This window comes from Argopecten irradians, chromosome 11, assembly GCF_041381155.1.
Source record: "Argopecten irradians isolate NY chromosome 11, Ai_NY, whole genome shotgun sequence".
In the NCBI taxonomy this organism is placed as follows: Eukaryota; Metazoa; Mollusca; class Bivalvia; order Pectinida; family Pectinidae; genus Argopecten; species Argopecten irradians.
Window position 1 is genome coordinate 3075106 of NC_091144.1, and position 26415 is coordinate 3101520.

Here is a 26415-nt window from a genome sequence, read left to right on the forward strand (position 1 = left end):
AATGGTTGTCATCGCACCACAAACAGTCTATCTAATGGTTATTGTGTAATGGTTGTCATCACACCACAAACAGTCTATCTAACGGTTATTGTGTAATGGTTGTCATCGCACCACAAACAGTCTATCTAACGGTTATTGTGTAATAGTTGTCAACGCACCACAAACAGTCTATCTAACGGTTATTGTGTAATGTTTGTCATCGCACCACAAACAGTCTATCTAACGGTTATTGTGTAATGGTTGTCATCGCACCCACAAACAGTCTATCTAACGGTTATTGTGTAATAGTTGTCAACGCACCACAAACATCTATCTAACGGTTTATTGTGTAATGGTTGTCATCACACCACAAACAGTCTATCTAACGGTTATTGTGTAATGTTTGTCATCGCACCCACAAACAGTCTATCTAACTGGTTATTGTGTAATGGTTGTCAATGCACCACAACAGTCTATCTAACGGTTATTGTGTAATGGTTGTCATCGCACCACAAACAGTCTATCTAACGGTTATTGTGTAATGGTTGTCATCGCACCACAAACAGTCTATCTAACGGTTATTGTGTTGGTTGTCATCACACCACAAACAGTCTATCTAACGGTTATTTTGTAATGTTTGTCATCGCACCACAAACAGTCTATCTAACGGTTATTGTGTAATGGTTGTCATCGCACCACAAACAATCTATCTAACGGTTATTGTGTAATGGTTGTCATCGCACCACAAACACAAACAGTCTATCTAACGGTTATTGTGTAATGGTTGTCATCGCACCACAAACAGTCTATCTAACGGTTATTGTGTAATGGTTGTCATCGTACCACAAACAGTTTATCTAACGGTTATTGTGTAATGGTTGTCATCTCACCACAAACAGTCTATCTAACAGTTATTGTGTAATGTTTGTCATCTCACCACAAACAGTCTATCTAACGGTTATTGTGTAATGTTTGTCATCGCACCACAAACAGTCTATCTAACGGTTATTGTGTAATAGTTGTCAACACACCACAAACAGTCTATCTAACGGTTATTGTGTAATGTTGGTCATCGCACCACAAACAGTCTATCTAATGGTTATTGTTTAATGGTTGTCATCGCACCACAAACAGTCTATCTAATGGTTATTGTGTAATGGTTGTCATCACACCACAAACAGTCTATCTAACGGTTATTGTGTAATGGTTGTCATCGCACCACAAACAGTCTATCTAACGGTTATTGTGTAATAGTTGTCAACGCACCACAAACAGTCTATCTAACGGTTATTGTGTAATGTTTGTCATCGCACCACAAACAGTCTATCTAACGGTTATTGTGTAATGGTTGTCATCGCACCACAAACAGTCTATCTAACGGTTATTGTGTAATAGTTGTCAACGCACCACAAACAGTCTATCTAACGGTTATTGTGTAATGTTTGTCATCGCACCACAAACAGTCTATCTAACGGTTATTGTGTAATGTTTGTCATCTCACCACAAACAGTCTATCTAACGGTTATTGTGTAATAGTTGTCAACGCACCACAAACAGTCTATCTAACGGTTATTGTGTAATGGTTGTCATCGCACCACAAACAGTCTATCTAATAGTTATTTAACTCATCAAGTAACAAGTGTGTGATAACACTAGCATTGTTTTATATTTAATAATTAGAAAATGAACTTAAAATTTTATCAATTTAGAATAACCAGCTAAAACATAATACATTGTATATTCAAATGTGATGGTGTACCTGGCGTACTCAAGTTATATGTATGTCTGGTGTTTATGAAATTGATGTTGCCAGGGCAGTATTATATTTGTTATAGTTAATAACAGTCCCTACATAAATAGTAGGATTGTGTCTGGCACTGCGCCATGATGCCATCGCCATCATGTGTCATATATTATCTAATGTCTCTGAAGCTATATTTTTTCTGAAGACAGCAGATTAGTTACTAGGCTTCACAGAATCACTATCAAAGATTATTGTAATCGCTATGTCCAGACTAATTTTATCAGGTAAGTAACTGAAAAGATATCAAGGTAAGCTGCACAGATTAGTGTGTGCAGCTGGATGTCATTGGCACAGTATTAAAATTACATAATTCATGATGTCGATGCACTTTTCTGCTAGAATCAGATTTGTAAACATGAGTAATGTTTTTCATTTGCTACATATATATAGCACATACACAATGCATCTATAGCACAACATTTAATTCTTCAAAGAATTCTGCTGGTCCACAATGTAGTTTTAGGGTATATATTACCAGGTATGTCAATGTTTGGAGATTTATGTTGCTGGCTAATGCTAGCGGCTGTTAATCCATGTTTCAAATTTCATGGTAAAAATATCTCTATGCAAGCCGTAGCCAGTTAAGTGTACATTTACTCAAACCCATTTATAAAACCACACAATTGCAAGTATCTGTACCTGTGGTATACAGTCAAACTTGTCTATAAAGACCACCCAAGAATCTGTACCTGTGGTATACAGTCAAACTTGTCTATAAAGACCACCCAAGTATATGTACCTGTGATATACAGTCAAACCTGTCTATAAAGACCACCCAAGAATCTGTACCTGTGATATAGTCAAACCTGTCTATAAAGACCACCCAAGAATCTGTACCTGTGGTATACAGTCAAACCTGTCTATAAAGACCACCCAAGTATCTGTACCTGTGATATACAGTCAAACCTGTCTATAAAGACCACCCAAGAATCTGTACCTGTGATATACAGTCAAACCTGTCTATAAAGACCACCCAAGAATCTGTACCTGTGATATACAGTCAAACCTGTCTATAAAGACCACCCAAGAATCTGTACCTGTGATATACAGTCAAATCTGTCTATAAAGACCACCCAAGTATCTGTACCTGTGGTATACAGTCAAACCTGTCTATATTTATACCACCAAGAGTATGTACATATATATACTGTCCCACCAGCTGTCTATAAATTAAAGTCCCCCCAAGTATCTGTCCCTGTATAGTCAAACATGTCTATAATAACCATCAAAGTATCAGTACCTGTTCATGTGGTATACTTGTCTAAAAAGACCACTCAAAGTCACAACAGCGTTGGCATGGACAGATTTATACCTATCTGTTGATTTAGAGATGGATAGTGAACTTGTTTGTTTATAATGTACTTTTCCAGGTATTTATATTTAGCTCACCTGGCCCAAAGGGCCGGTGAGCTTATGTCATGGCGCGGCGTCCGTCGTCCGTCGTCCGTCGTCCGTCCGTCCGTCGTCCGCCGTCCGTCGTCCGTCTGTCCGTCAACATTTCCTTTAAATCGCTACTAGTCATAGAGTTCTGCATGGATTTTAACCAAATTTGGCCAGAAACATCCTTGGGGGAAGGGGAACAGAACTTGTATAAATATTGGCTCTGACCCCCCAGGGGCAGGAGGGGCGGGGCCCAATAGGTGAAATTGAGGTAAATCCTATAAATCGCTACCTGTCCTAATGTTCTGCATGGATTGTAACCAAATTTGGCCAGAAAACATCCTTGGGGGAAGGGGAACAGAACTTGTATAAATTTTTGGCTCTGACCCCCCGGGGACAGGAGGGGCGCGGGCCCAATAAGGGAAATTTAGGTAAATCCTATAAATCGCTACTTGTCCTAGAGTTCTGCATGGATTGTAACCAAATTTTGCCAGAAACATCCTTGGGGGAAGGGAATAGAACTTGTATAAATTTTGGCTCTGACCCCCCCGGGGGACAGGAGGGGCGGGGCCCAATAGGGAAATTAAGGTAAATCCTATAAATCGCTACTTGTCCTAGAGTTCTGCATGGATTGTAACCAAATTTGGCCAGAAACATCCTTGGGGGAAGGAGAACAGAACTTGTATATATTTTGGCTCTGACCCCCCGGGGACAGGAGGGGCGGGACCCAATAGGGGAAAATTAAGGTAAATCCTATAAATTGCTACTTGTTCTAGAGTTCTGCATGGATTGTAACCAAATTTGGCCAGAAACATCCTAGGGGGAAGGGGAACAGAACTTGTATAAATTTTTGCTCTGACCCCTGGGGACAGGAGGGGTGGGGCCCAATAGGGGAAATAAAGGTAAATCCTATAAATCGCTACTTGTCCTAGAGTTCTGCATGGATTGTAACCAAATTTGGCCAGAAACATCCTTGGGGGAAGGGGAATAGAACTTGTATAAATTTTGGCTCTGACCCCCCCCCCCCCCCCCCCCCCCCCCCCCCCCCCCCCCCGGGACAGGAGGGGCGGGGCCCAATAGGGAAATTAAGGTAAATCCTATAAATCGCTACTTGTCCTAGAGTTCTGCATAGATTGTAACCAAATTTGGCCAGAAACATCCTTGGGGGAAGGAGAACAGAACTTGTATAAATTTTGGCTCTGACCCCCCGGGGACAGGAGGGGCGGGGCCCAAAAGGGGAAATTTAGGTAAATCCTATAAATTGCTACTTGTTCTAGAGTTCTGCATGGATTGTAACCAAATTTGGCCAGAAACATCCTTGGGGGAAGGGGAATAGAACTTGTATAAATTTTGGCTCTGACCCCCCCCCCCCCCCCCCCCCGGGACAGGAGGGGCGGGGCCCAATAGGGAAATAGAGGTAAATCCTATAAATCGCTACTTGTCCTAGAGTTCTGCATAGATTGTAACCAAATTTGGCCAGAAACATCCTTGGGGGAAGGAGAACAGAACTTGTATAAATTTTGGCTCTGACCCCCCGGGGACAGGAGGGGCGGGGCCCAATAGGGGAAATTTAGGTAAACCCTATAAATTGCTACTTGTTCTAGAGTTCTGCATGGATTGTAACCAAATTTGGCCAGAAACATCCTAGGGGGAAGGGGAACAGAACTTGTATAAATTTTTGCTCTGACCCCCTGGGGACAGGAGGGGTGGGGCCCAATAGGGGAAATAGAGGTAAATCCTATAAATCGCTACTTGTCCTAGAGTTCTGCATGGATTGTAACCAAATTTGGCCAGAAACATTCTTAGGGGAATAGGAACAGAACTTATATAAATTTTGGCTCTGACCCCCCGGGGGCAGGAGGTGCGGGGCCCAATAGAGGAAATAGAGGTAAATCCTATAAATCGCTACTTGTCCTAGAGTTCTGCATGGATTGAAACCAAATTTGGCCAGAAACATCCTTGGGGGAAGGAGAATAGAACTTGTATAAATTTTGGCTCTGACCCCCTGGGGGCAGGAGGGGCGGGGCCCAATAGGGAAATTTAGGTAAATCCTATAAATCGCTACTAGTCTTAGAGTTTCTGCTTGGAGTTTAACCAAATTTGGCCCAGAAACATCCTTGGGGTTAACAGAATTCCTATAATTTTTGGCTCTGACCCCCTTGAGCAGAAAGAGTGGGGCCCAATAGGGGAATTAGAGGTAAATATTCAAATTCCTTCAGAAAAGAAACAATGAACCTTACTAGGCATTACAAACCAGGTGAGCGATACAGGCCCTCTGGGCCTCTTGTTTCATCAAATCTTGATTACTGACATATATTGTCCTGGTACATGTGATGGCTTTTGATCAGACAAATTTGTGATGGAGGATACATGTATACAATCATCTGTGATCATGATGAAGAGATCTGTCTCACCATGTCCACATATGGTCATATACTGTGGTTTTGTAGTAAGTCATCAGACCATCTCTAATATGAGTGTTGCATGCATGACAGACACCGTGATTTCATTTCAGTCATAAATTTTGTTGAAATTCCTTTGGAATAAGTGCATACATTGAGAAAGCCTTTACATGCGACAGTAGTCACATTGGATCACTGATTAAAAAAATGGATCTTATGCATGGCATACACATTTTAGGCAAAAAATAAATATGCATAAAATCATAAAAAATGCATTTATTAAAGATGCTCCACCGCCAACAGAGCATAAATGATATTCATCATTTGAACGATAATTGGTGTTTAATCGTGTATATATATGTCTAATTAACACAAAAAATAATATAAAATAAATTATATCGCCTTTGGTGCATGCGCAATCAGTATTCATTCCATATATAGGATATAGTGACACGGAATTTTTTCGGGATGCAATTAATTATTTTTCATATTTTTAACTTGAAGTAAAATTAGAAGCTCAAACTTTTCAATGGTGGTAATGGTGTAAAGTAAGTAACTTTTTTAACTAAAGAAAAATACTAAATAGTCTGCTCCTGTTTTTGAAAAAAATACCATTTGTCAGCGGTGGAGCATCTTTAATATCCTGTTATCTGATCTGAAATGAAGAGCCAGGTTTTAAATGCAAATTAATACTGTCTACATGTATACAATATTCACATTATCTGGTATTCTTACTTTTCTTTTTGATAAAATGGAAGAAAATGTACATCGTCATAGGTAGAGAAAGAAGGAGACTGGATCAAGTTATCTGGGAAACTTGCAGGCCCCTGGGAGGGATTTGGTTTATTATAACTAGCTAATTATATTGATAAATATCAAAATTGTAAAGCCAATTGCAACACCAAGAGTGTTTCGCAGGTGGAAAAATGGCTCCTTCACCAGCCATCTGGGTTAACATTACTCAGAAGTATGCAGGCTAGGGGATTGAAAAAGTAGAGGAAACGATGATTCAGAGGAGACAATCTCAACAACAGACAGCTGGAGAACAGAGTTTTTAAGATTTATCTGTTAGTTGCATCACGACCAACTTTCATATGTAAATCTCTAAAACACTCACTTCCTGTCTGTTGCAATTTTCTTCTCTGAATTATGGCTAATATTGAGTTGCATTTCATATTCCATGATAATAAGTATTTGCCAATTACGAGATGATGTACAATAGATGAAGCCTTCATCGGTGGAAAACTTAAGTTTGCAAAACTTTTCTCGGATCTGGATCTGTCAATACATATAGATTGTACTGACTGTCATAGTCACCTACAGCTTCAGGCTATATATATATACACCATGAGGTGGACTATATAGAGAAAGTGTACTGTGTTATAACCGAGGTCCAGAGATATACTGTGTTGAAAGTGTACTGTGTTATAACTGAGGTCCAGAGATATACTGTGTTATAAATGAGGTCCGGAGATATACTGTGTTATAACTGAGGTCCGGAGATATACTGTGTTATAACTGAGGTCCGGAGATATACTGTGTTATAACTGAGGTCCGGAGATATACTGTGTTATAACTGAGGTCCGGAGATATACTGTGTTATAACTGAGGTCCGGAGATATACTGTGTTATAACTGAGGTCCGGAGATATACTGTGTTATAACTGAGGTCCGGAGATATACTCTGTTATAACTGAAGTCCGGAGATATACTGTGTTATAACTGAGGTCCGGAGATATACTGTGTTATAACTGAGATCCGGAGATATACTGTGTTATAACTGAGGTCCGGAGATATACTGTGTTATAACTGAGGTCCTGTGTTATAATGAGGTCGAGATATACTGTGTTATAACTGAGGTCCGAGATTACTGTGTTAAACTGAGGTCCGGAGATATACTGTGTTATAACTGAGGTCCGGAGATATACTGTGTTATAACTGAGGTCCGGAGATATACTGTGTTATAACTGAGGTCCGGAGATATACTGTGTTATAACTGAGGTCCGGAGATATACTGTGTTATAACTGAGGTCCGGAGATATACTGTGTTATAACTGAGGTCCGGAGATATACTGTGTTATAACTGAGGTCCGGAGATATACTGTGTTATAACTGAGGTCCGGAGATATACTATAGTATATGTGTGTCATGATAATTGTTTGGTAAGGCCTCGTAATAAAACATCTCTGTATTGAGGTATCAAACTCTCTGTATCAAACTACATCATGATTTAACATTTGAGAGTGACTATCCAGTAGTAGTTAATGAATTAACTTTACTAACTATAAATGTCACATCAGGTCGACTGAAGTTCTACTGAAGGACCTATAGCTAGATACCGAAAGAGATGTATCAGATCAGAGGCCAAAAACATGGAGACGCCCAGCTGGCCGCCAGAGCTGAGACAGCCTTGATAGATAGACAATTAAGTTCAGTTTGAAGTCTATAGTCTTATTGAATATTGTTAATTCCAGGTGAATTAGCTTTGTTCTACCTTTTATAGTGAATTAATTAAGATGTATATAGCTTGAGTTTGTACCTGAAGAAAATCACCTGGTCCGTAACATATTGTTATAAACTGACAAATTGCTTACTAATGTTAAAAGCATAACATATTCTTGTACTGAAAAACAATGTAGATTATGTAGGAAATATATAAATATGACATTCCAAGCATTTCTTCATGTACATGCTCATGGCCAAGTCAAGTTCATACAGAGTATATGGTACATGTATATTACAAGTGACAGTACGTATTGCTGACTGCTGGAGTATATGTGAAAAATTTCATGAGATCAGCATGTTGTCCACTGTTCTTATTTAAAGAGCATAAATTCATAATATATATATTTAAGCATAATTCTCAATATTTTATGGGTTTATGAAGGCATAGACAAAAAAACGGAAGGACTTTCTTCATAGATGCTTCACTTCTATGAAAAAGAATGTCCGGCCGTTTTGTGTCTATGACTTCATTAAAAAAACGATATTTAGAATAATGCTTATAATTTAATTTAGATAACTCAATCAGGCTCTAATTAGGCATTGATTTTCATAATTTTTCTTACTTTTACAAAAGTCGAATTGAGTTGTGGAGAATTTATTTCTTATCCAATAGATCAGTTTGGCCAATGACTGTGCCATTTTAGATATATTCCGCGAACATGTTTTGTATGACGTCATAATATGACATACACTTCTTTCTGTCTATGGAAAAATAACCTCAAAGATGTAACCAAAAGAAATTAGTGTAACATAGGAAATTAAATTATATATAGATATCCTTCAAATTCTAATTAAAAGCGTTGTTACATTTTGCTAATGAATTCCAATCTGTACTACTTGCAGTAAAATAAATACTGATTTATACAAAGTTACTATTTTCTATGTGAATTAACTGATTTTCAAATACAGTCAAACATATGTCTATAATAAAGTTGGTGAAAAAAACCCTGGAAATAAATGCAGTCATAAAGACGATAAACCAGTAAAGTATTTTATTTTCTGCAATGGTTCTCACTTAATCTGCCTTTTGCACTGATAGCTTTAATTGGTATAATTTGATGGTTTAAATGTGTTTGATAATGACTACTTCTATTTATTAATACAAATAATCCATGAAGTAGCAAATATGTACCAGGCCAGGCTATGATACTCCATCATATATTGCTTGCAACGTAAGACCGTAATAAGACGTAACACGCCGTATCACGTCAGGCTTTCAACTGCTACAAGCCGTGATGTGCCTTGACAGAACACATCAAAACGGTTAACATCCACCTTGGCTTGCCGTCAAAACCTTGACAAACCTGGACAAAACGGCACAAAACGTGCAGCCAATCTGCATCAACCGTGATAAAACGTGGAAAAAAACACAACAGAACGTCACAAAACTTAAAATCAGTGTGAGATTCTGGGGAATATGCTTGCTGCCCATTCAACCACGGACCACGTACTGTTTAACAGTTACGTTTTGTTACACCAGTCCCGTTTTATTACGTCCTGTGGCGTTCAACATCTGTACTGTGACTGCCGTGGCAAATCTTTTGACAGTTTAAAACTCCTTATTTTGTTTTAGTTTCTAAATAAACCATATATCATCTGTAGATGTTACTAGAGTAAACAATTCCTCACCCATGTGCATGATCTTGGACGGACACCTATATATATGTCTGTATGTAATTATGGGACATACAAGATATTAATTTGACCATTGGACCATCATATATGCATACTATGAGTTGAGAATTTATAGTCTATAGAAATGTCCTGAAAACCATTGATCTTTCTTCTCAGTTACATTCTACTATAATAGGTTATTCTCATAGTTTACAACCAACATACATCTAGAATGTATACACATATGTTAAGCCTCAGGGCCTGGAGACATGGTCCATCTCTGGTAGTCAGTCACAGAGGGTGTTACATAATGAAGGCCCACAACATCCTATAGATCTCACCAAATCAATGAATCAATATATATCATTTGTTGTATCTGGAGATATTGGTACGTTTTTGTTGTTCATTAAGATGTATGCTATAACATATGGAGAAAGTAGTGCTCTGGCCCCTTGGACCTTTTGTTTTATGTAGGAGTATTGTGATATACCTATCTAAGCTTAGAGCCAGCTGGCCCTGGTCACTGATGGAGTACATTTAGCTCCCATACATATGTTTTGTTGTTATTTAGCTATCTATAACTCATGAATCTAGAATTCGTGTCACTGTTCATCCTCATCACTGTAAACCTAAAACTCATACACACTATTCTTGTATTAATGTCTTTGTCAGTCGAGTCTAGTGAAAGTGATAGATTTTGTTGTTACATAGTGGAAATAATGCATGTTTGCTTGTCACATTGCAGGCATTTAATTCCTCATCACTATAAACTACACTGACTGAGTGTAAATGTAAACTTATTTCAGTGCTTTACGAGCTAGAATATACCTGCGTTAAAATATGATCGCACTATTTATTTTGTGTATATCATTTACATAGCCATTAAAAAAAAATCATAATATTGCATACCTGGTATGTATAGTGACTGTAAACTCATTATTGAACCTGTTCAAGATATATATATAGTTTAGATATTTACAAAGGGTTTGTCAGTATTTTCCCTACAAGCTCATCATTTTATCTGCTTAATGTTTATTCATTTGTGATGTATATATGAAAAAATTCCAGCATTTATTTATAAGCTCTTCAGCAAGATGTATTACTGGTACAGATTTTGGGACTTTATTAAATAAGGATTTAAAACACCTACTTCAGTTGGTAATTATAACTAGTTCCATATGTGATCAGAAATATTTGAAGAATGATTGTGGTGAGAGTATAGGAATAATTTTGAAGAATTAACATGTTCATTCCTATATGATTACGAGGTTAAGAAAATAAGATTCATTTGAAGTTATGTTCATAATTAACTTTTCCTTTCCTAATTTTCAGACTCCTGGGTTGAGCTGAATAACTCAGGACCTCAGGATCCACTGGCACCCTCAGTCTATATACAATGGAAACTTGGAAAAGCTGCTCATAGAGGCACAAAAGGAATCACGCACACCCTCACAGGGCTAACAGCAAAGAATCATCTGCCAGGGGGAGGTAACTCACCATTTACAATTAGGGCTGAAACGATTAGTCGAATAATCGGAGGCGATTAGATTAATGAAGCGAATTGCTGATAATCGATTAAAGATTTTATTAATCGTTAATCGTAACATGCATAGCCAGTGCATTGTAAGCTGACTAAACACGTTGACAGATCATGGATTTCTGAGTAAGCCATTCCGACTGGAGTTTCATCTCTTTATGTACATGTTTTGAACTCAACAAAACATAAATGATGTGAGAAATACTTGTTAAATTACGTCTCTGTGGAAGTTAAAGTCATTAATCAATGAAAAAGTGGATGTCATGAGAAAGCTTGCAACACGCTGTTCGCCAATTTTCACTAGCGATCGACTCCATGTTGTTACGTCACGGAGGCCTAATCGCCGCCGGGACGCTCGGGAGCGGAAGGAGCAGTAATCTTGAACATTTAAATTTTACTATTGCATGTGTTTATCATATAAAAAGAAAGTTTTTGTTCATATTCTAATTGAATATAAGAGTTGTTGATTTATTTTATTTTTTTGATCACGGAAATAAATAAGTTCATTGACAAAAATTTGGTCATGTCGCTCCGTGGCGGCCAGATTTGGTTGATTAGTCGTACGTGTGAAGGTCACGTCAAAACAGCGGGTTAGCAGATTTGATTTAAACGATGTTACGGAAGACAACACAGGAACGGAATTCAGAGCTAATTTGGGATAAAATACGTTTGTTTTGTAAATAAATCTTTTATTATTTGTTGGTAGGCTTATATTATATAAGGCATGTCCTCTGTCATATTATACGGTAACGTTAGGTTGTTATTATGATGATAAACATGGCGGACGTTTTCAGTAGTCAGTAGTAAACAATATAGTTGCCTTCAATTCAAACGATTAATCGATTAGTAATCGATTTATGTACATGTAAAAATTACTAATCGTATTATCAGTCATGAGAAGTCAGAGAATCATCAGCCAGGGGGAGGTAACTCACTCCTCACATACTTGTTTCAAAAATTACTTTATATATATATAAATAAAGCAAAAATTCGAAAGTGATTGTTTGTCAGGGGAGATAATCAACAAAACCTGATTACATAGATATGGTTATACAAGAAAGAACATCTGTTTTTGATGAGAATAATATATCATGCTAAACAGAAGTACATCCTCATCAATTGTACAATTATATATACCTGTAGCCAGGTTTGGATATCAGTATTGGTTTTTATGATTTGAAACTTTATTTTTCTTAACTATATTACATTATAAGTAATATATATCCAGATTATATACTGTTAAACAATATAAAAACCTGTAACAGATCGGAAAAAAAAATCATCTTTAATTTTCACTTATATACATGTACAGTACTTGTAGTTATTAGATTACCTCTAAACAAAAGTAAGGGAGAACAATATTATTGTGGTATAAAAACAAAATTATATATATATATATATATATATGTGTAGTAACAATGATCTGTCCTACCAAATGGCTTTGGTTATCAGATGATCTGGTATCTTGGTTAATGCATATATATATTGCATTTTGGGACTGAACAGTGAATAAGATGGCAGCCAACTTGGATTTTGATAATTTGGGTAAACTTAAGTTTGTTACCGCTATTATATATAATACTCAAAATGTAATTATAAGGGCACAGGGCACGAAGTGCAAAGAACTTCTAAGGTAACGCATACATGAAAATATAAGAAAAACCCAATCTTCAAAATTCAATCCTACACACTAACAGCTTCAGTTTGCGGCTGCCATTCTTTTACCCACTGTAAAAAATCCCATCAGCGTGAATGTGATGCTTTGAAGTCAGCTTAATATATAATCAAGCGGTTCAAACGCTTTTATGACCCGACAAACGTAGTCTTCATCCGGCAGAAGCTTAGTGCTATTGCTCTTTATTTGCAAGCGTTCAAGTGATAAACCACCTCTCAATATAATTATCTGACCCAAAACTGAATATCTGTTATGGAAAATTATCAAAAATTTCTTCCTTCTCTTATGTGAGTCAAATTCGATTTGCCCTCTAGATCTTCTACTTCCTAGATATAACTTCCGTTCACTTGATTGTAGCTCTTCTACTTCTTGAAGCTCTTCCCTCTATAGGCTGGATATCTTCTGAGAAGACTTCTCTTTTTAGAAGATCGCAAATCGAGTTGAGCTGTGGATTTCCTTCTCAAATGGGGTTTTTGGGACAAGAACAGAGCGTGAATATATGAATAAAAACAGAAAATTTGGCTCTGTTATTTCCGTAAATTGAACTTTTTTACATTGTATAATTAATGGTTACTGAAACATCTGGCTGCGTCCTTTAAGGCCTTGCCTTCAGTCATATTATAATGGACCTTTCTTAAATTTCATGCATATGTTCCCATAGGATCCTAATTATGCATATATCATTTTAGGACTGATTGATGAAAAAGATGGCCCACAGGAAGTCATTGTGGATTTTGATAGTATTTAGAACATAAAGTTACATAAGCTAAAGTAGAATGTTTTGACATGACTGGTCCACAATTCAAGGGACTGCCCGTGTTTTATCAGGTCTTTATAGAAAACATTGTAAGACTTCAACAACAAGTATACAGTACATACTAAAGATTGAGATATATACACATGGACCATCTCCATGTATAACCATGTATAAACACAAATTTGTGTATTGGCCTGGATTGGATAGTGTAGGAGAAGGTTTGATTATATAATGATGGAAATCTCCTGTGGTCGGGGTCAAGTACAGTTAGATTCAGTCTTTATAGGCTATAGGGTCACCTTTTAATCTCATATTTTTGAGGTGTATCTATATATATGTTAGCGATATAGGATCAGCTTTTAATCTCTTGTCTTTTGAGGTATATTAGCTATAGGATAAGCTTTTTGTCCAGTTTCTCCAGGTGTGTGAGGGTCAACTTAAACTCTAGGTTCAACAGATGGTCAACTATATATATATAGGTCACAAGATCAATGTCCATGACTAGAAACTTAGGTGGTACAAGCTTAAGTATATATATATATTGCCTGAAGAGCTCATGGATGGGCAAAAACCGTCTCATAAGAAATTCTGTTGTTTTTGTTAATTTTCTTATGTATATTTTTTGTATGTTTGTGATTGAGGGATTGCCAGCTGTCAGTCAACTTGTGTGGGTGCCTCGAGCTCACATGACTTTACGTTTTGTATTTTGTATGCTACGACGCGCAATATTGAATAGGAATATGTTTGTTTGCGAATACTAGGCATGTACATGTCTATACTGCCTGGTGGTTTGTCAGTTGGGAGGCTGTGGTATATTATGTAATGTATAATGTATACTGCCTGGTGGTGGGTCAATTGGGGGGCTGTGGTATATTATGTAATGTATAATGTATACTGCCTGGTGGTATGTCAAATGGGAGGCTGTGGTATATTATGTAATGTATAATGTATACTGCCTGGTGGTGTGTCAATTGTGAGGCTGTGGTATATTATGTAATGTATAATGTATACTGCCTGGTGGTGTGTCAATTGGGAGGCTATGGTATATTATGTAATGTATAATGTATAATACCTGGTGGTGTGTCAATTGGGAGGCTGTGGTATATTATGTAATGTATAATGTATACTGCCTGGTGGTGGGTCAATTGGGGGGCTGTGGTATATTATGTAATGTATAATGTATACTGCCTGGTGGTATGTCAAATGGGAGGCTGTGGTATATTATGTAATGTATAATGTATACTGCCTGGTGGTGTGTCAATTGGGAGGCTGTGGTATATTATGTAATGTATAATGTATACTGCCTGGTGGTGTGTCAAATGGGAGGCTGTGGTATATTATGTAATGTATACTGCCTGGTGGTGTGTCAATTGGGAGGCTGTGGTATATTATGTAATGTATAATGTATACTGCCTGGTGGTGTGTCAATTGGGAGGCTGTGGTATATTATGTAATGTATCTAGTAGGCGTAGGATGGAGTAGGCCTAGGGCTGAAGCCAAAGGATGTCATATATATATATTCTACCTAAACTTACAGAAAACATGTACAGTTTAGGAGTTCTCAGTGAAAAATCATCCACCTACAGAAAGCAGTACCTGACAACTTGCTAACTTACAATTTTGTGTCTCCAAATTGCATCCCAGAGATGGAGGCTAGACCTAGTTGTGTAATGTTACACCTTAACCACACTGATTATAACTAAAGCCTTTGGGGCCAAAGATATGTACCATCATCCACATCCATTCATAATAGTAATACTTTTTACTGATAACAAAAGGGCTAGCATATGATGCACCAACTTTGTGCTGTATAAATATATTTATAAAGACATTATAAACATATGTATATAACAAATTTCATTAAGGCATCAAATGAAAGAAAATCGTATTTATACAGTGTATTTGTTTGTTTGTTTGTTTGATTAATTAACGTCCTATTAACAGCTATGGTCATGTAAGGACGGCCTTCCATGTATGCGGTGTGTTGCGTGTATGTTGTGCGAGGTGCGTGTTTTGGGAGACTGCGGTAAACTCATGTTGTGTCTTCTTGTATAGTGGAACTATTGCCCTTTTTATAGTGCTATATCACTGAAGCATGCCGCCGAAGACACCAAGCAACAAACCCCACCTGGTCACATTACACTGACAACGGACGAACCAGTCGTCCCACTTCCCGTTTACTGAGCGCTAAGTAGGAGCAGAAACTACCACTTTTATAGACTTTGGTGTGTCTCGGCCAGGGGACAGAACCCAGAGCCTTCCTCACAGGGGCGAACGCTCAACGCAAGGCCAAAAGTGAGGCGGTGCCAAGGAAGGCATTAAGAAAGATAAAGTCAGTTAGGAAGAAAAGAAAAGATAAGATCCTAAAAGTCGCCTTTTACGATCATGCAATAGGGACAGCAGGTACAATTCTAACGCCCTACCTGCAGGGCAGATAGTGATATCATTTTAAGTTATATGTGTGAAGGAGAGCTGCAAGCATTTTAGGCAAATGCACACCATAATTGATCTGAAATGATGCATGTATATATAGTTTAGATGATGTGTATATTAAATGTAACAGTGTACCATATCTGTTTTAATATGGTACTTAAACATGATGAGATACAGTACAAATGCACCCAGAATTTGAAAGTTCATTTCAATTTTAGTGTGTATCAGATTTCAAATTAAGTGGCAAGTAAATCGGTAGGAAGATGATGGGAATTTGAAATGGCTTCTATTAAAGTTTCATTTTATCCTGACTGAATCATGTAGTTCAGCAGTTTGAGGTAGTTTGTGACCTTTACATGAGGAACAGCAGTGCTAACCGAATTTCTCCGTATTACATCAGTGTTGAGATGGTCTAATCATAAATCCTTACAAGGAAGAAAAGAAAGGTGTTCAAGACCCATCCTTTCCTTGATGTCAGTGAAAGTCAATATGAATGCAGTTTTTGTGTCGCCTGCAACGCAAGGGCACGCAAGGGCGACACTTAGGTATCACTATGTCGGCGGCGTCGGTGTCGGCGTCGGCGTCTGGGAAATGGTTTCCGTGCGATAATTGAAGTATTTACTGTCCGATTTCAACCAAATTTGGGATATAGCTTTATATCAATGAGATCTCAGATGTGTTTGATAATGGTCAAAATCCGTCAATATTTGCAAGAGTTACGGGACTTTAAAATCATCAAAACAGATACGGGACTTTAAAATCATCAAAACAGAAAAATCCATGGTTTCCGCTCAATAACTTAAATATTTATTGTCCGATTTCAACCAAATTTGGTATATTGCTTTATATCAATGAGATCTTAGATGGGTTCGATACTTATCAAAATCCATCAATATTTGTAAGAGATATGGAACTTGATTACTTCACCTAAATTATTAACAATATTTTCAACTGTAAATAACTATTTTTTGTGATGCTGTGCAGGCGACACATCCACTTCAGTGGAATTCTTGTTTCAGTTACACTCCAATTAATGCTGTACTCCAAAAAGCGAAGTTAGCATGTGCAAATGTGAAAAATGATATATAATTAACATAAATGAAGCAAAATTGTTACATACCATGAAACTATGTGTTTGTGTTTATTTTGCATAAAATTTCATCATAAAAAAGCAGATATTCATGCCGTGCATGTACCTCCCTTATTTGAGACCAAAATCCCTTAAAATGGTTATCAATCTCCCTTACCACTCCCAGAAAAATATGGCATGTATATATGCAGTAAAATTATCTGATCATCAGCAATAGGTATAAGCTGTATTCTGTCTCTGCATATTACATGGTTAGCTCCCTTGCGGTTAGATATCGATTTTTACATGATTTTGTGAGAGCAATTAACATTGTTTCTAAGAAACTAAATAAAGAGAATATATATATATATATATATATATAATACATGTCTTCTTGCTCACACACCTGGTACATATTCAGTGATGAAGTAAATGTCGGAGCAGATGTCAGAGTATTTACAATGAGAAATGTAAAGTCTTGTCCCGTACCCAACAGTGTGATTGACAGCTGGCAAACTATCAATTAAGGGGTGTCAGACAATAATTTACACTTACATTCAACAGCCTTGCAATTGTGTGTTGTGAGCAACACCCTGTTTGCTGGGATGTTTGTGGAAAGTTTGTACATGCACTATGTATATACTCCATGTAGTGATATTGATTTTCTACTGACACCATGCATGTATACAGTATACGCTTAAACATTTTCTACTTTTGATAAATTTAGAACATGTTCATGTACATGAGTCAAGCATTCTTGGCTATTTGCTTTCATTAAGAACATTAAAAGATTTTACCATTTCAAAATCTACTCATTTATAATGATATATACAGTATATAAACTACAAAATATGTACGTGACTAAATGCATGCAGGCAATAGAATTTCTCTTGCAATTGGTTACTGCTCCTTGCCAAAAACAGTGTTTCATGAATAACAAAGAAAGATTCCTCCGTGTAAGTGTGTAGTATATAATACACAATGAACTTAATCATTTCCTTTTAACCTCAAGTTAAAATTGACTCATCAAATTTCATGGTTGTAAAAAACCAATGTGGGTTTTTTATTCATTCACAATTCAATGAATCAAAGTACTTAAACTTTCTGGTGACAGAAAAATTACAATTTGATTACAGGTATTCATTGAGAATGTATATACGTAGCTCGTTAAGATGCCAATGCATATCAATAATGACTGTGAGAAAAATAAGTATTATATTCCTGATCTTTACACTGCAGGGGCAGGCATAACCTAATGTTTTGCATTTTGATGGTATACATGTTGTAAATTTGTATCGATTCCAAACTTAATTATGTTTTTTTTCTTTTCTTTCAGCCCCAAAAGTCCACACAGTCCAAATAATGAACTGGCTACACAGGTAATGACAATACCGGTAACTGTAACCATGTTATCTAAATTAAACATTAACTGTTTGTATATGAGTTATCTCCCTTCCTTTGTTGATTGCTAAAACTGATAATTCCATGGATTTAGATCGTAAACGTCTATGTTGTGTACATATACATAGTTTACATAAAGATGGCAGCTATACATACATTACATTGTATGCCATAAATATGGTAGCTATACATACAATACATTGTATGCCATAAATATGGTAGCTATATATATATACATACAATACATTGTACGGCCTTAATATGGTAGCTATACATACAATACATTGTACGGCCTAAATATGGTAGCTATACATACAATACATTGTACGCCATAAATATGTAGCTATACATACAATACATTGTACAACATAAATATGGTAGCTATACATACAATACATTGTACAACATAAATATGGTAGCTATACATACAATACATTGTACGACATAAATATGGTAGCTATACATACAATACATTGTACGACATAAATATGGTAGCTATACATACAATACATTGTACGACATAAATATGGCATCTATACATACAATACATTGTACAACATAAATATGGTAGCTATACATACAATACATTGTACGACATAAATATGGTAGCTATACATACAATACATTGTACGACATAAATATGGTAGCTATACATACAATACATTGTACGGCATAAATATGGTAGCTATACATACAATACATTGTACGACATAAATATGGTAGCTATACATACAATACATTGTACAACATAAATATGGTAGCTATACATACAATACATTGTACGACATAAATATGGTAGCTATACATACAATACATTGTACGACATAAATATGGTAGCTATACATACAATACATTGTACAACATAAATATGGTAGCTATACATACAATACATTGTACGACATAAATATGGTAGCTATACATACAATACATTGTACGGCATAAATATGGTAGCTATATACATTGTATACATACAATACATTGTACCGGTATGTCAATCTTTACATATAGTCATCAACAGAGTACAATATATATATAGATACGTGTATAGAATATGATCAGTTAAAGGTCCTTGTAAGACCTGAGATTTGAGGTCGCTGTGAATGTAAGAGTGTTATTTTTGCTCTACCTGTACAATTTTGATAACATAAATTATCAGAATGTTGGCATGCAAACACTTCAATTAATGGATGAATCAATATTGTTTGTTTGAAGGACTCTGACAGAGACCCAGGCACAGACTGGATTTGGGATTGGTCAAGCCGACCTGAGGCTCACCCACCAAGGTAATAATTATTACATGTAGATGGAAATCTCCTCAAACTCACCTCCTCCCCAAACTCAAACCACTTCGAAACCACTAACATGACTCTCCCAAAACTCGTACACCTTACTCAACGCAACCTCCCCCCTAGCTCGGCTGACCTAACTCACCCTCCCCTATCACCAAACTCAAACCTCTAACTCAACTCAACTCAACCTAACACACACACACACACACACACACACACACACACACTAGAAAAAAAAACAAAAACAAAAATCAATACAATAATCCAACTCAACAGATCCAATCCCTGACTTATATAATTAACCCCTTACCCAACTCACCATGCCCCTCTACAAATTAAAGACTGAACTATACCCCAGGTTTGCAATTAGCAAAAATGGTTATGAAAAATAAATGCACCTCCACAAAGATATATCATTACAATGGAACCCATTTAAATTGAAATGGGATATATTGAAACACTGCTTAATTTGGAATTAGTTATAATCCCTGTTAATATGTATTCATTGACTTGGTGGAATCTAAATCTTCAAAGGTCGATAGTTTAGATTTTTCCCAAGGATCTCAATATACCCCCGTAACCAGGTTCCACTGAAGTTATCACAGAATCAAAGTTTCAATTGTTTATAAAAATTATTTATATATATATAAATAAAGATAAAAAAGAGGAAAATAGTGAAATAATTTTCAAATGTTTGTGTGTCTGTGCAGTGACTGGAGTGGACGATTTAAACACCGTATTAGTCGTGACAAAGCAACGTCTCGTAACATCAGAGTGACAAAGAGTGGTGTGTTTACCATCGACAACCTTCCCCAACTTCTACTCACACATGCCTGTTCCTTCTTCCTTGGCGCCGCCGTGTGAGTAACAGTCCAAACAAGATTGATTTAAAGAATGTGTTAATTACAACACTACACTTTTATAGCTAGTACCTATATATTGATGCAATAATTATCCATTCCAGAATTTTCAATAGTCATGTCATTATAGAACAAATAAATTATTCATATTATAATAATCATGGAAATTTTCGCTGTACCTGGAATGTGCCTATACCAATATGAACTTCTTGTTTCTACCCTTAATATCTGTGCAAGATTGATAAGCAGAATGTGTGTCACATGACATATAAATTGTGTCAACTGTAATGGTATTACCGGTATAAACATATTGTCATAAAAATAGAAACATAAAAACCTGATAAATTGATATAAAAACTATATACAGATGTGAATGTATTCTGAACAAGAAAAGAAAAGTCCTCATATATATATTTATTCTGAAACTTTTGTCAAAGTCAATGATGCAAAAAACACAAAGTATATCCTTATTTGTGATTTTGACTTTTACAGGATGTTTGTATGCCTGAAGCGATACTGTAGCTGGGCCACAGTTGCCTCCCCTGCTATGGACTGAGCTAGAGTACACCACGGAGATGCGTTCAAGATAAATTAAAATGTTCTGACTTTGAAGTTTGGATTCCTCTGCCTGAATATCCACCTGTGGTGAAACTAACAGGAAACATTCCCTGTTTATGGCTTTAAAATCAAAACATATTAAATTATACATGAGTCTGCACAGGCTTAAATGGTTCACTTTTGCTCCCTTTTGCGGAGAAATTTTATCATCATCGCTTATTGAGTCTTTTCTGGGAATTATGAGGATAACTCTATTTGAAATTAACATAATGTAAAAATTCCCCTTATAATCCACATGTTATGGAATTATGTGGAATAACTCTATATTTGAAAAAAAATCCTCTTATAATTGTTGAAATAATTTGTCATTTACAAAATAATGTCTGAATTTTCTACATGATATGTTACGCATTGCCACAATTTATGACGTGTGTTGTAATAGAAGTAAATTACCTATGGAGACAAAAAAATGTGAGAAACTTGAAGAAAATGTTCCTACATGCTTAATCAACCCCGGTACTGATATTGTAGTCTACGTAAATCTTTGTTTTCTATCTGGAGATCAGATCTGGGTATTTTTTCTGAACCAAACTTTATGATTTTGAAATATCAATAAGTTTTATTTAATCTGTACTTACAATTTATTGAGCAACAAGCAGAGAAGCTGAATTATTTCAAATTTTATTGAGGATTTCAAATTCTTATTTAGGATTTATATAATTGGGGAATTTCTGTTAGGATTTATTTATCCTTATTTAAGATTTATCTTATCTTAATTATGGATTTATAGAAACCTTATTTAGGATTTCTAGGATCCTTATATTGGATTTGTAGAATCCTTATTTTGGATTTGTAGAATTCTTATTTAGGATTTCAAGGATCCTTATTTAGGATTTGTAAGCCCTTATATTTACAGAATCCTTATTTTGGATTTCTAGAATCCTTGTTTCGATTCATAGAATTTTTCTTTTGGAGTTTTTTTCGAAATTTTCAGTTTTCGGAGTCATTATTTTGTGTTATAGCTCATTGAGCTAGTGATATGATCTTGCTTTTTAGCCCGAATCACAATTAATCAGCATTATACCTTGTTGTTGATATTGTTAAAATTCTTTATTCAGTGAAAGCAATGAAAAATTTCTATTTATAGCTTCGTATGTTGTTGGATGTAAAATACACTATCATAAAATCACGGTGTTGGGCTTAATGTTAATATCACCTGTTTTCATGCTATCTATAGTTTTCAGTTCTGTACATAAGTTTGCTTTAGATAGGAAAATCCTTATTGTGATCAGGTTAAACTTGTTTTAAAACAAAATCAAATTCTATATACGGTGTTAATTACTATACTAGTCAAGAGTTTTATAAAACCTCTCCTTTTGTCTTTATGTTCAATGGACGGATTTTGCAATGACTTATGTTTATTTAGTTTTTATTTCCTTCACCATTTTTCCACATTTTAACATTTAATATTAAATATTGCCAACATTGTTCTTTTATCAAAATGTATACATGATAGCTTCAAATACAGTATAACCCCTCTAACTCGAACCCGTAATCCTCGAATACCTGCCATTCGTCAAATTGTTTGCACAGTCCCAACCATGTCGCTATTTATTTCTTCTAACAAAACCCCGGGTAGCTCGAACTGCTATTCATCAAATACCCCTTATTCCTAAAACAGAAATATATCCCCGTTTCATAAAATACGTAGTATTAAACCATTGTTTGGTGAACAGATGTTCATGCAGCCATTGAGAAATTTTCAAATGTTGATTTTTATGTAATATATATTTTTTAACTTGATATTGCTATCAAAAACCACTTTCATAAAAATAAAAAATGCTGAAAATCATGGCAATTGAAATGTCATTGACACACATTGTTTGTCATAGTTTGAGATCAGACATTTTAATTGTGGATGATCGATCGTGACCAACCTTGGATGAATCGAATACCTGTATTCCTCGAACTATTGATCTGGTACCCAGCTTTTCGAGTTATAGGGGTTTTATTGTATAATATACTAAATGCACTTATTAGCGATAAAATAATCTCCTTTCTTTTTAATATATGAATAATTTTTTAGTTCATTGCAAAAGGCTTTTATTGAAAACATCATTAGGTGTAGGGCTCCAAGCTGATTTCTGTACATAAGCGCTAACTTTTCTCTGTAGTCCAAACTTTTGATTGTAAAGTTTTATCATAATGGAATTATATCCTGTATGCTTTATATAATGAAGATTTACTTCTGATATCATTATACACTTCATGTTAGGGTCATTGTGATTAAACTGAAAGATTCTAAAATGTCTGGAAATTTGACCTTTACTATGACCTTTGAAACCTTTGAAATAGTTGGTAATCTGAATCAATGAAAAGTTTGACATCTGTATAACAAAATACTTACCATAATAGATATGTGAAGAGACAGACACTATGTCAGGGTTTATCTTTAAGGTCAACTTTAGAGGTCAACTTTAGAATTGGGTTAGTTTATGTCAACTTTTAGAATGTGATGTGAGGTTATAGGCTAAAAAGTATTGTTTTTCGGGAATGTTGATGGAGGGAAAGTGTGTTTGCTAGGTCTAAAAAGTATTGTATATGTCTCGGGAATGTTGATGGAGGGGGGAACCGCAGGACTAACCACAGCAATTAATAGACATAGAAAATAAGATATACTATTTATAGACTCTCAAACCAGAAGGAACAAAAATAGAAAATAAACAATGGTGGCATATAATGGATTGTATTTTAATTGATCTTATCCTGGGCACACAATGTTGTTACGTTATTGTTATGTGGACACCTTATACGTACCTCGTTATTGATTTGTTGTGATGAGATTAAGTAGTTCTATTTGATTAAGTTGATTTAGTAAATATTTTTAGTGTAGAGTGAATTTCTTGCATTCATAAATGAAGAATAATTCTCAGAGCTGATGAATGCCATTTGAAAAAGGGTATGCCTGAAGTAATTTCTATCTTATAAAACTAGATACAATTTCGAACAAAGAAATTATTACCTGGTGGAACTGATCATGTATTTAAAGTTTTCTGCTTCATGATCATAGAAGAGATTAGGATTATTCATTTTCATTCCAAGTTGAGCTCCTAAAATGCATAAAATGAATAACAAATAGATAAATGAAACAATGTTGAAACATTTTTAAAATGGAAATATTTTCTAGCTATTTATATGCTTTGGTATCTGTTCATGTTTGCTTACGCCTTAAAACTCTTCAAAGCATTATATCTCTCTGGAGTATAACTTTCCCTGACAACAAGAATTCCCTAATCTTGTGTATCACTGTAGTATACCTTTTGTGAATTACCTCCCTTGTTTGTGGATGATTTCGCCTGACAAGAAGAAATTCCCTAGGTTTTTTTGGTTGATGGGAATGATCTCCCTTGTTTGTGTATTACCTCCCCTGACAAGAAGGATTTAATAAGATTTTGTATCACTGTAGTATTAGATATGTTATATAGTATAATATCTGGTTTACCAATAATTCCCCTCCATAGATCTGATATAAACTCTCCTAGTGTTTTTGTGGAGGATAACAGATGATGTAGTCTTTATGACTCGTTATCCCTACACAGACTTATCTAAACAATTCTTAATCCACATATTACATGGACTTACATGGACTCCCCATTAGCAGTACACAACAGAAAAGATAGATACACTGAAAGCTGGAATAAAGGTGTCAAACGTAGTGGTCCTATTTAGGTAGTATGGTCTGATGTGGCTCTGGTTGATTTTATGGCCTCTTTAGAAAATTAATCCAATACAAAAGGGGGCACCTGCTTTACATTACATATGTGTAAACACGGACAGAAAACAAGGTGTGATGTGTTGTCAGATGTAGATGGGACTGTTTGATCATGTGAAGTCAGGCATTTTAGTCTCCTGAATTTAGACACAGTTTTGATTTTAACCAGATAATCATTCCCTTTGGGCACAATCAATATTCATTGTTTTGTCATCAACTTTTCTTGTATCAAACACAATGTTTGTGGGTAAATACATTGGATATCATTAAAGTACTTATCAAACACAGTGTTTGTGGGTAAATACATTGGATATCATTAAAGTACTTATCAAACACAGTGTTTGTGGGTAAATACATTGGATATCATTAAAGTACTTATCAAACACAGTGTTTGTGGGTATAAATACATTGGATATCATTAAAGTACTTATCAAACACAGTGTTTGTGGGTAAATACATTGGATATCATTAAAGTACTTATCAAACACAGTGTTTGTGGGTAAATACATTGGATTTCATTAAAGTACTTATCAAACACAGTGTTTGTGGGTAAATACATTGGATATCATTAAAGTACTGTACATAATCAAACGATAAACTCAAAAACATTGGTCACCATGTTTGTGTAGATTCATCCTGTTCCTCGAGTAACATCAAACATTAACATTTGATCATGACGTTGATTGTTTCTGGAGATTCATGTTGGATATATGTATTGTACATATCTTTATAACCTTGTAGCCTCTGATTATTTATCTATTTATTTTCCCTAAGTATAGTGCTATTTGTTTGCCTTGTATCACTTACACTGGACAATGTTTCTTTTTAGCAGCTGTATGTTTAGTATTTATCTTACTAATGATAACACGTACACAATTAATTAGTTCAACACTTTCTTCTATTATAAACTGTGTTCATTCAATTCAAGCACACTTCAAAAATTCTGTCACCTTTGCAAACAATATGTGATTTTCATTTTTTTGTGGCTTTCCTTCCACTTTAAACAGAATGGTTGTCTTTATTTTCATTTTTTTACCGTAAGATCATTCCTTGTTTGCTTTGTTAGAAATATAATTTGATTGAATACCGGTAATTTCAATATTGATTAATGCAAAAAAAAGTCTGAAAAAGAAGCGTATTGAATATGTGCTTCTCTTGAATATCAAAACTTTGTGTATTACAAACTGAAAACTAAAGAAAACAAATGTTGTACTTGTAGTGCTCCTGTTGTCCCCCGACCTTTAGTACCCAACGTTTGTGAACTTTTTTATGACATGATGCTTTGTTTCAAAGTAATTTGTATATGTGTTATTCCATCTTCATGTTACTGGTCAAATTTACTGCATGATTTACTTATGGTTAAATATATGTGATACATTGT

At 35.5% G+C, this 26415-nt stretch overlaps 1 protein-coding gene across 1 annotated transcript; it reads left to right on the forward strand.

Annotated features, from left to right (window-relative positions):
* Positions 1-1985: 1985 nt before the first annotated feature.
* On the forward strand, positions 1986-23084 carry LOC138335672 (BCL2/adenovirus E1B 19 kDa protein-interacting protein 3-like). Its single transcript, XM_069284833.1, is given in 8 exon segments — positions 1986-2007; positions 11016-11062; positions 11064-11135; positions 11137-11171; positions 18491-18533; positions 19768-19838; positions 20555-20704; positions 21197-23084. Coding segments are annotated over 8 exon segments (504 nt in total). The 3' UTR covers positions 21261-23084.
* Positions 23085-26415: the final 3331 nt, after the last annotated feature.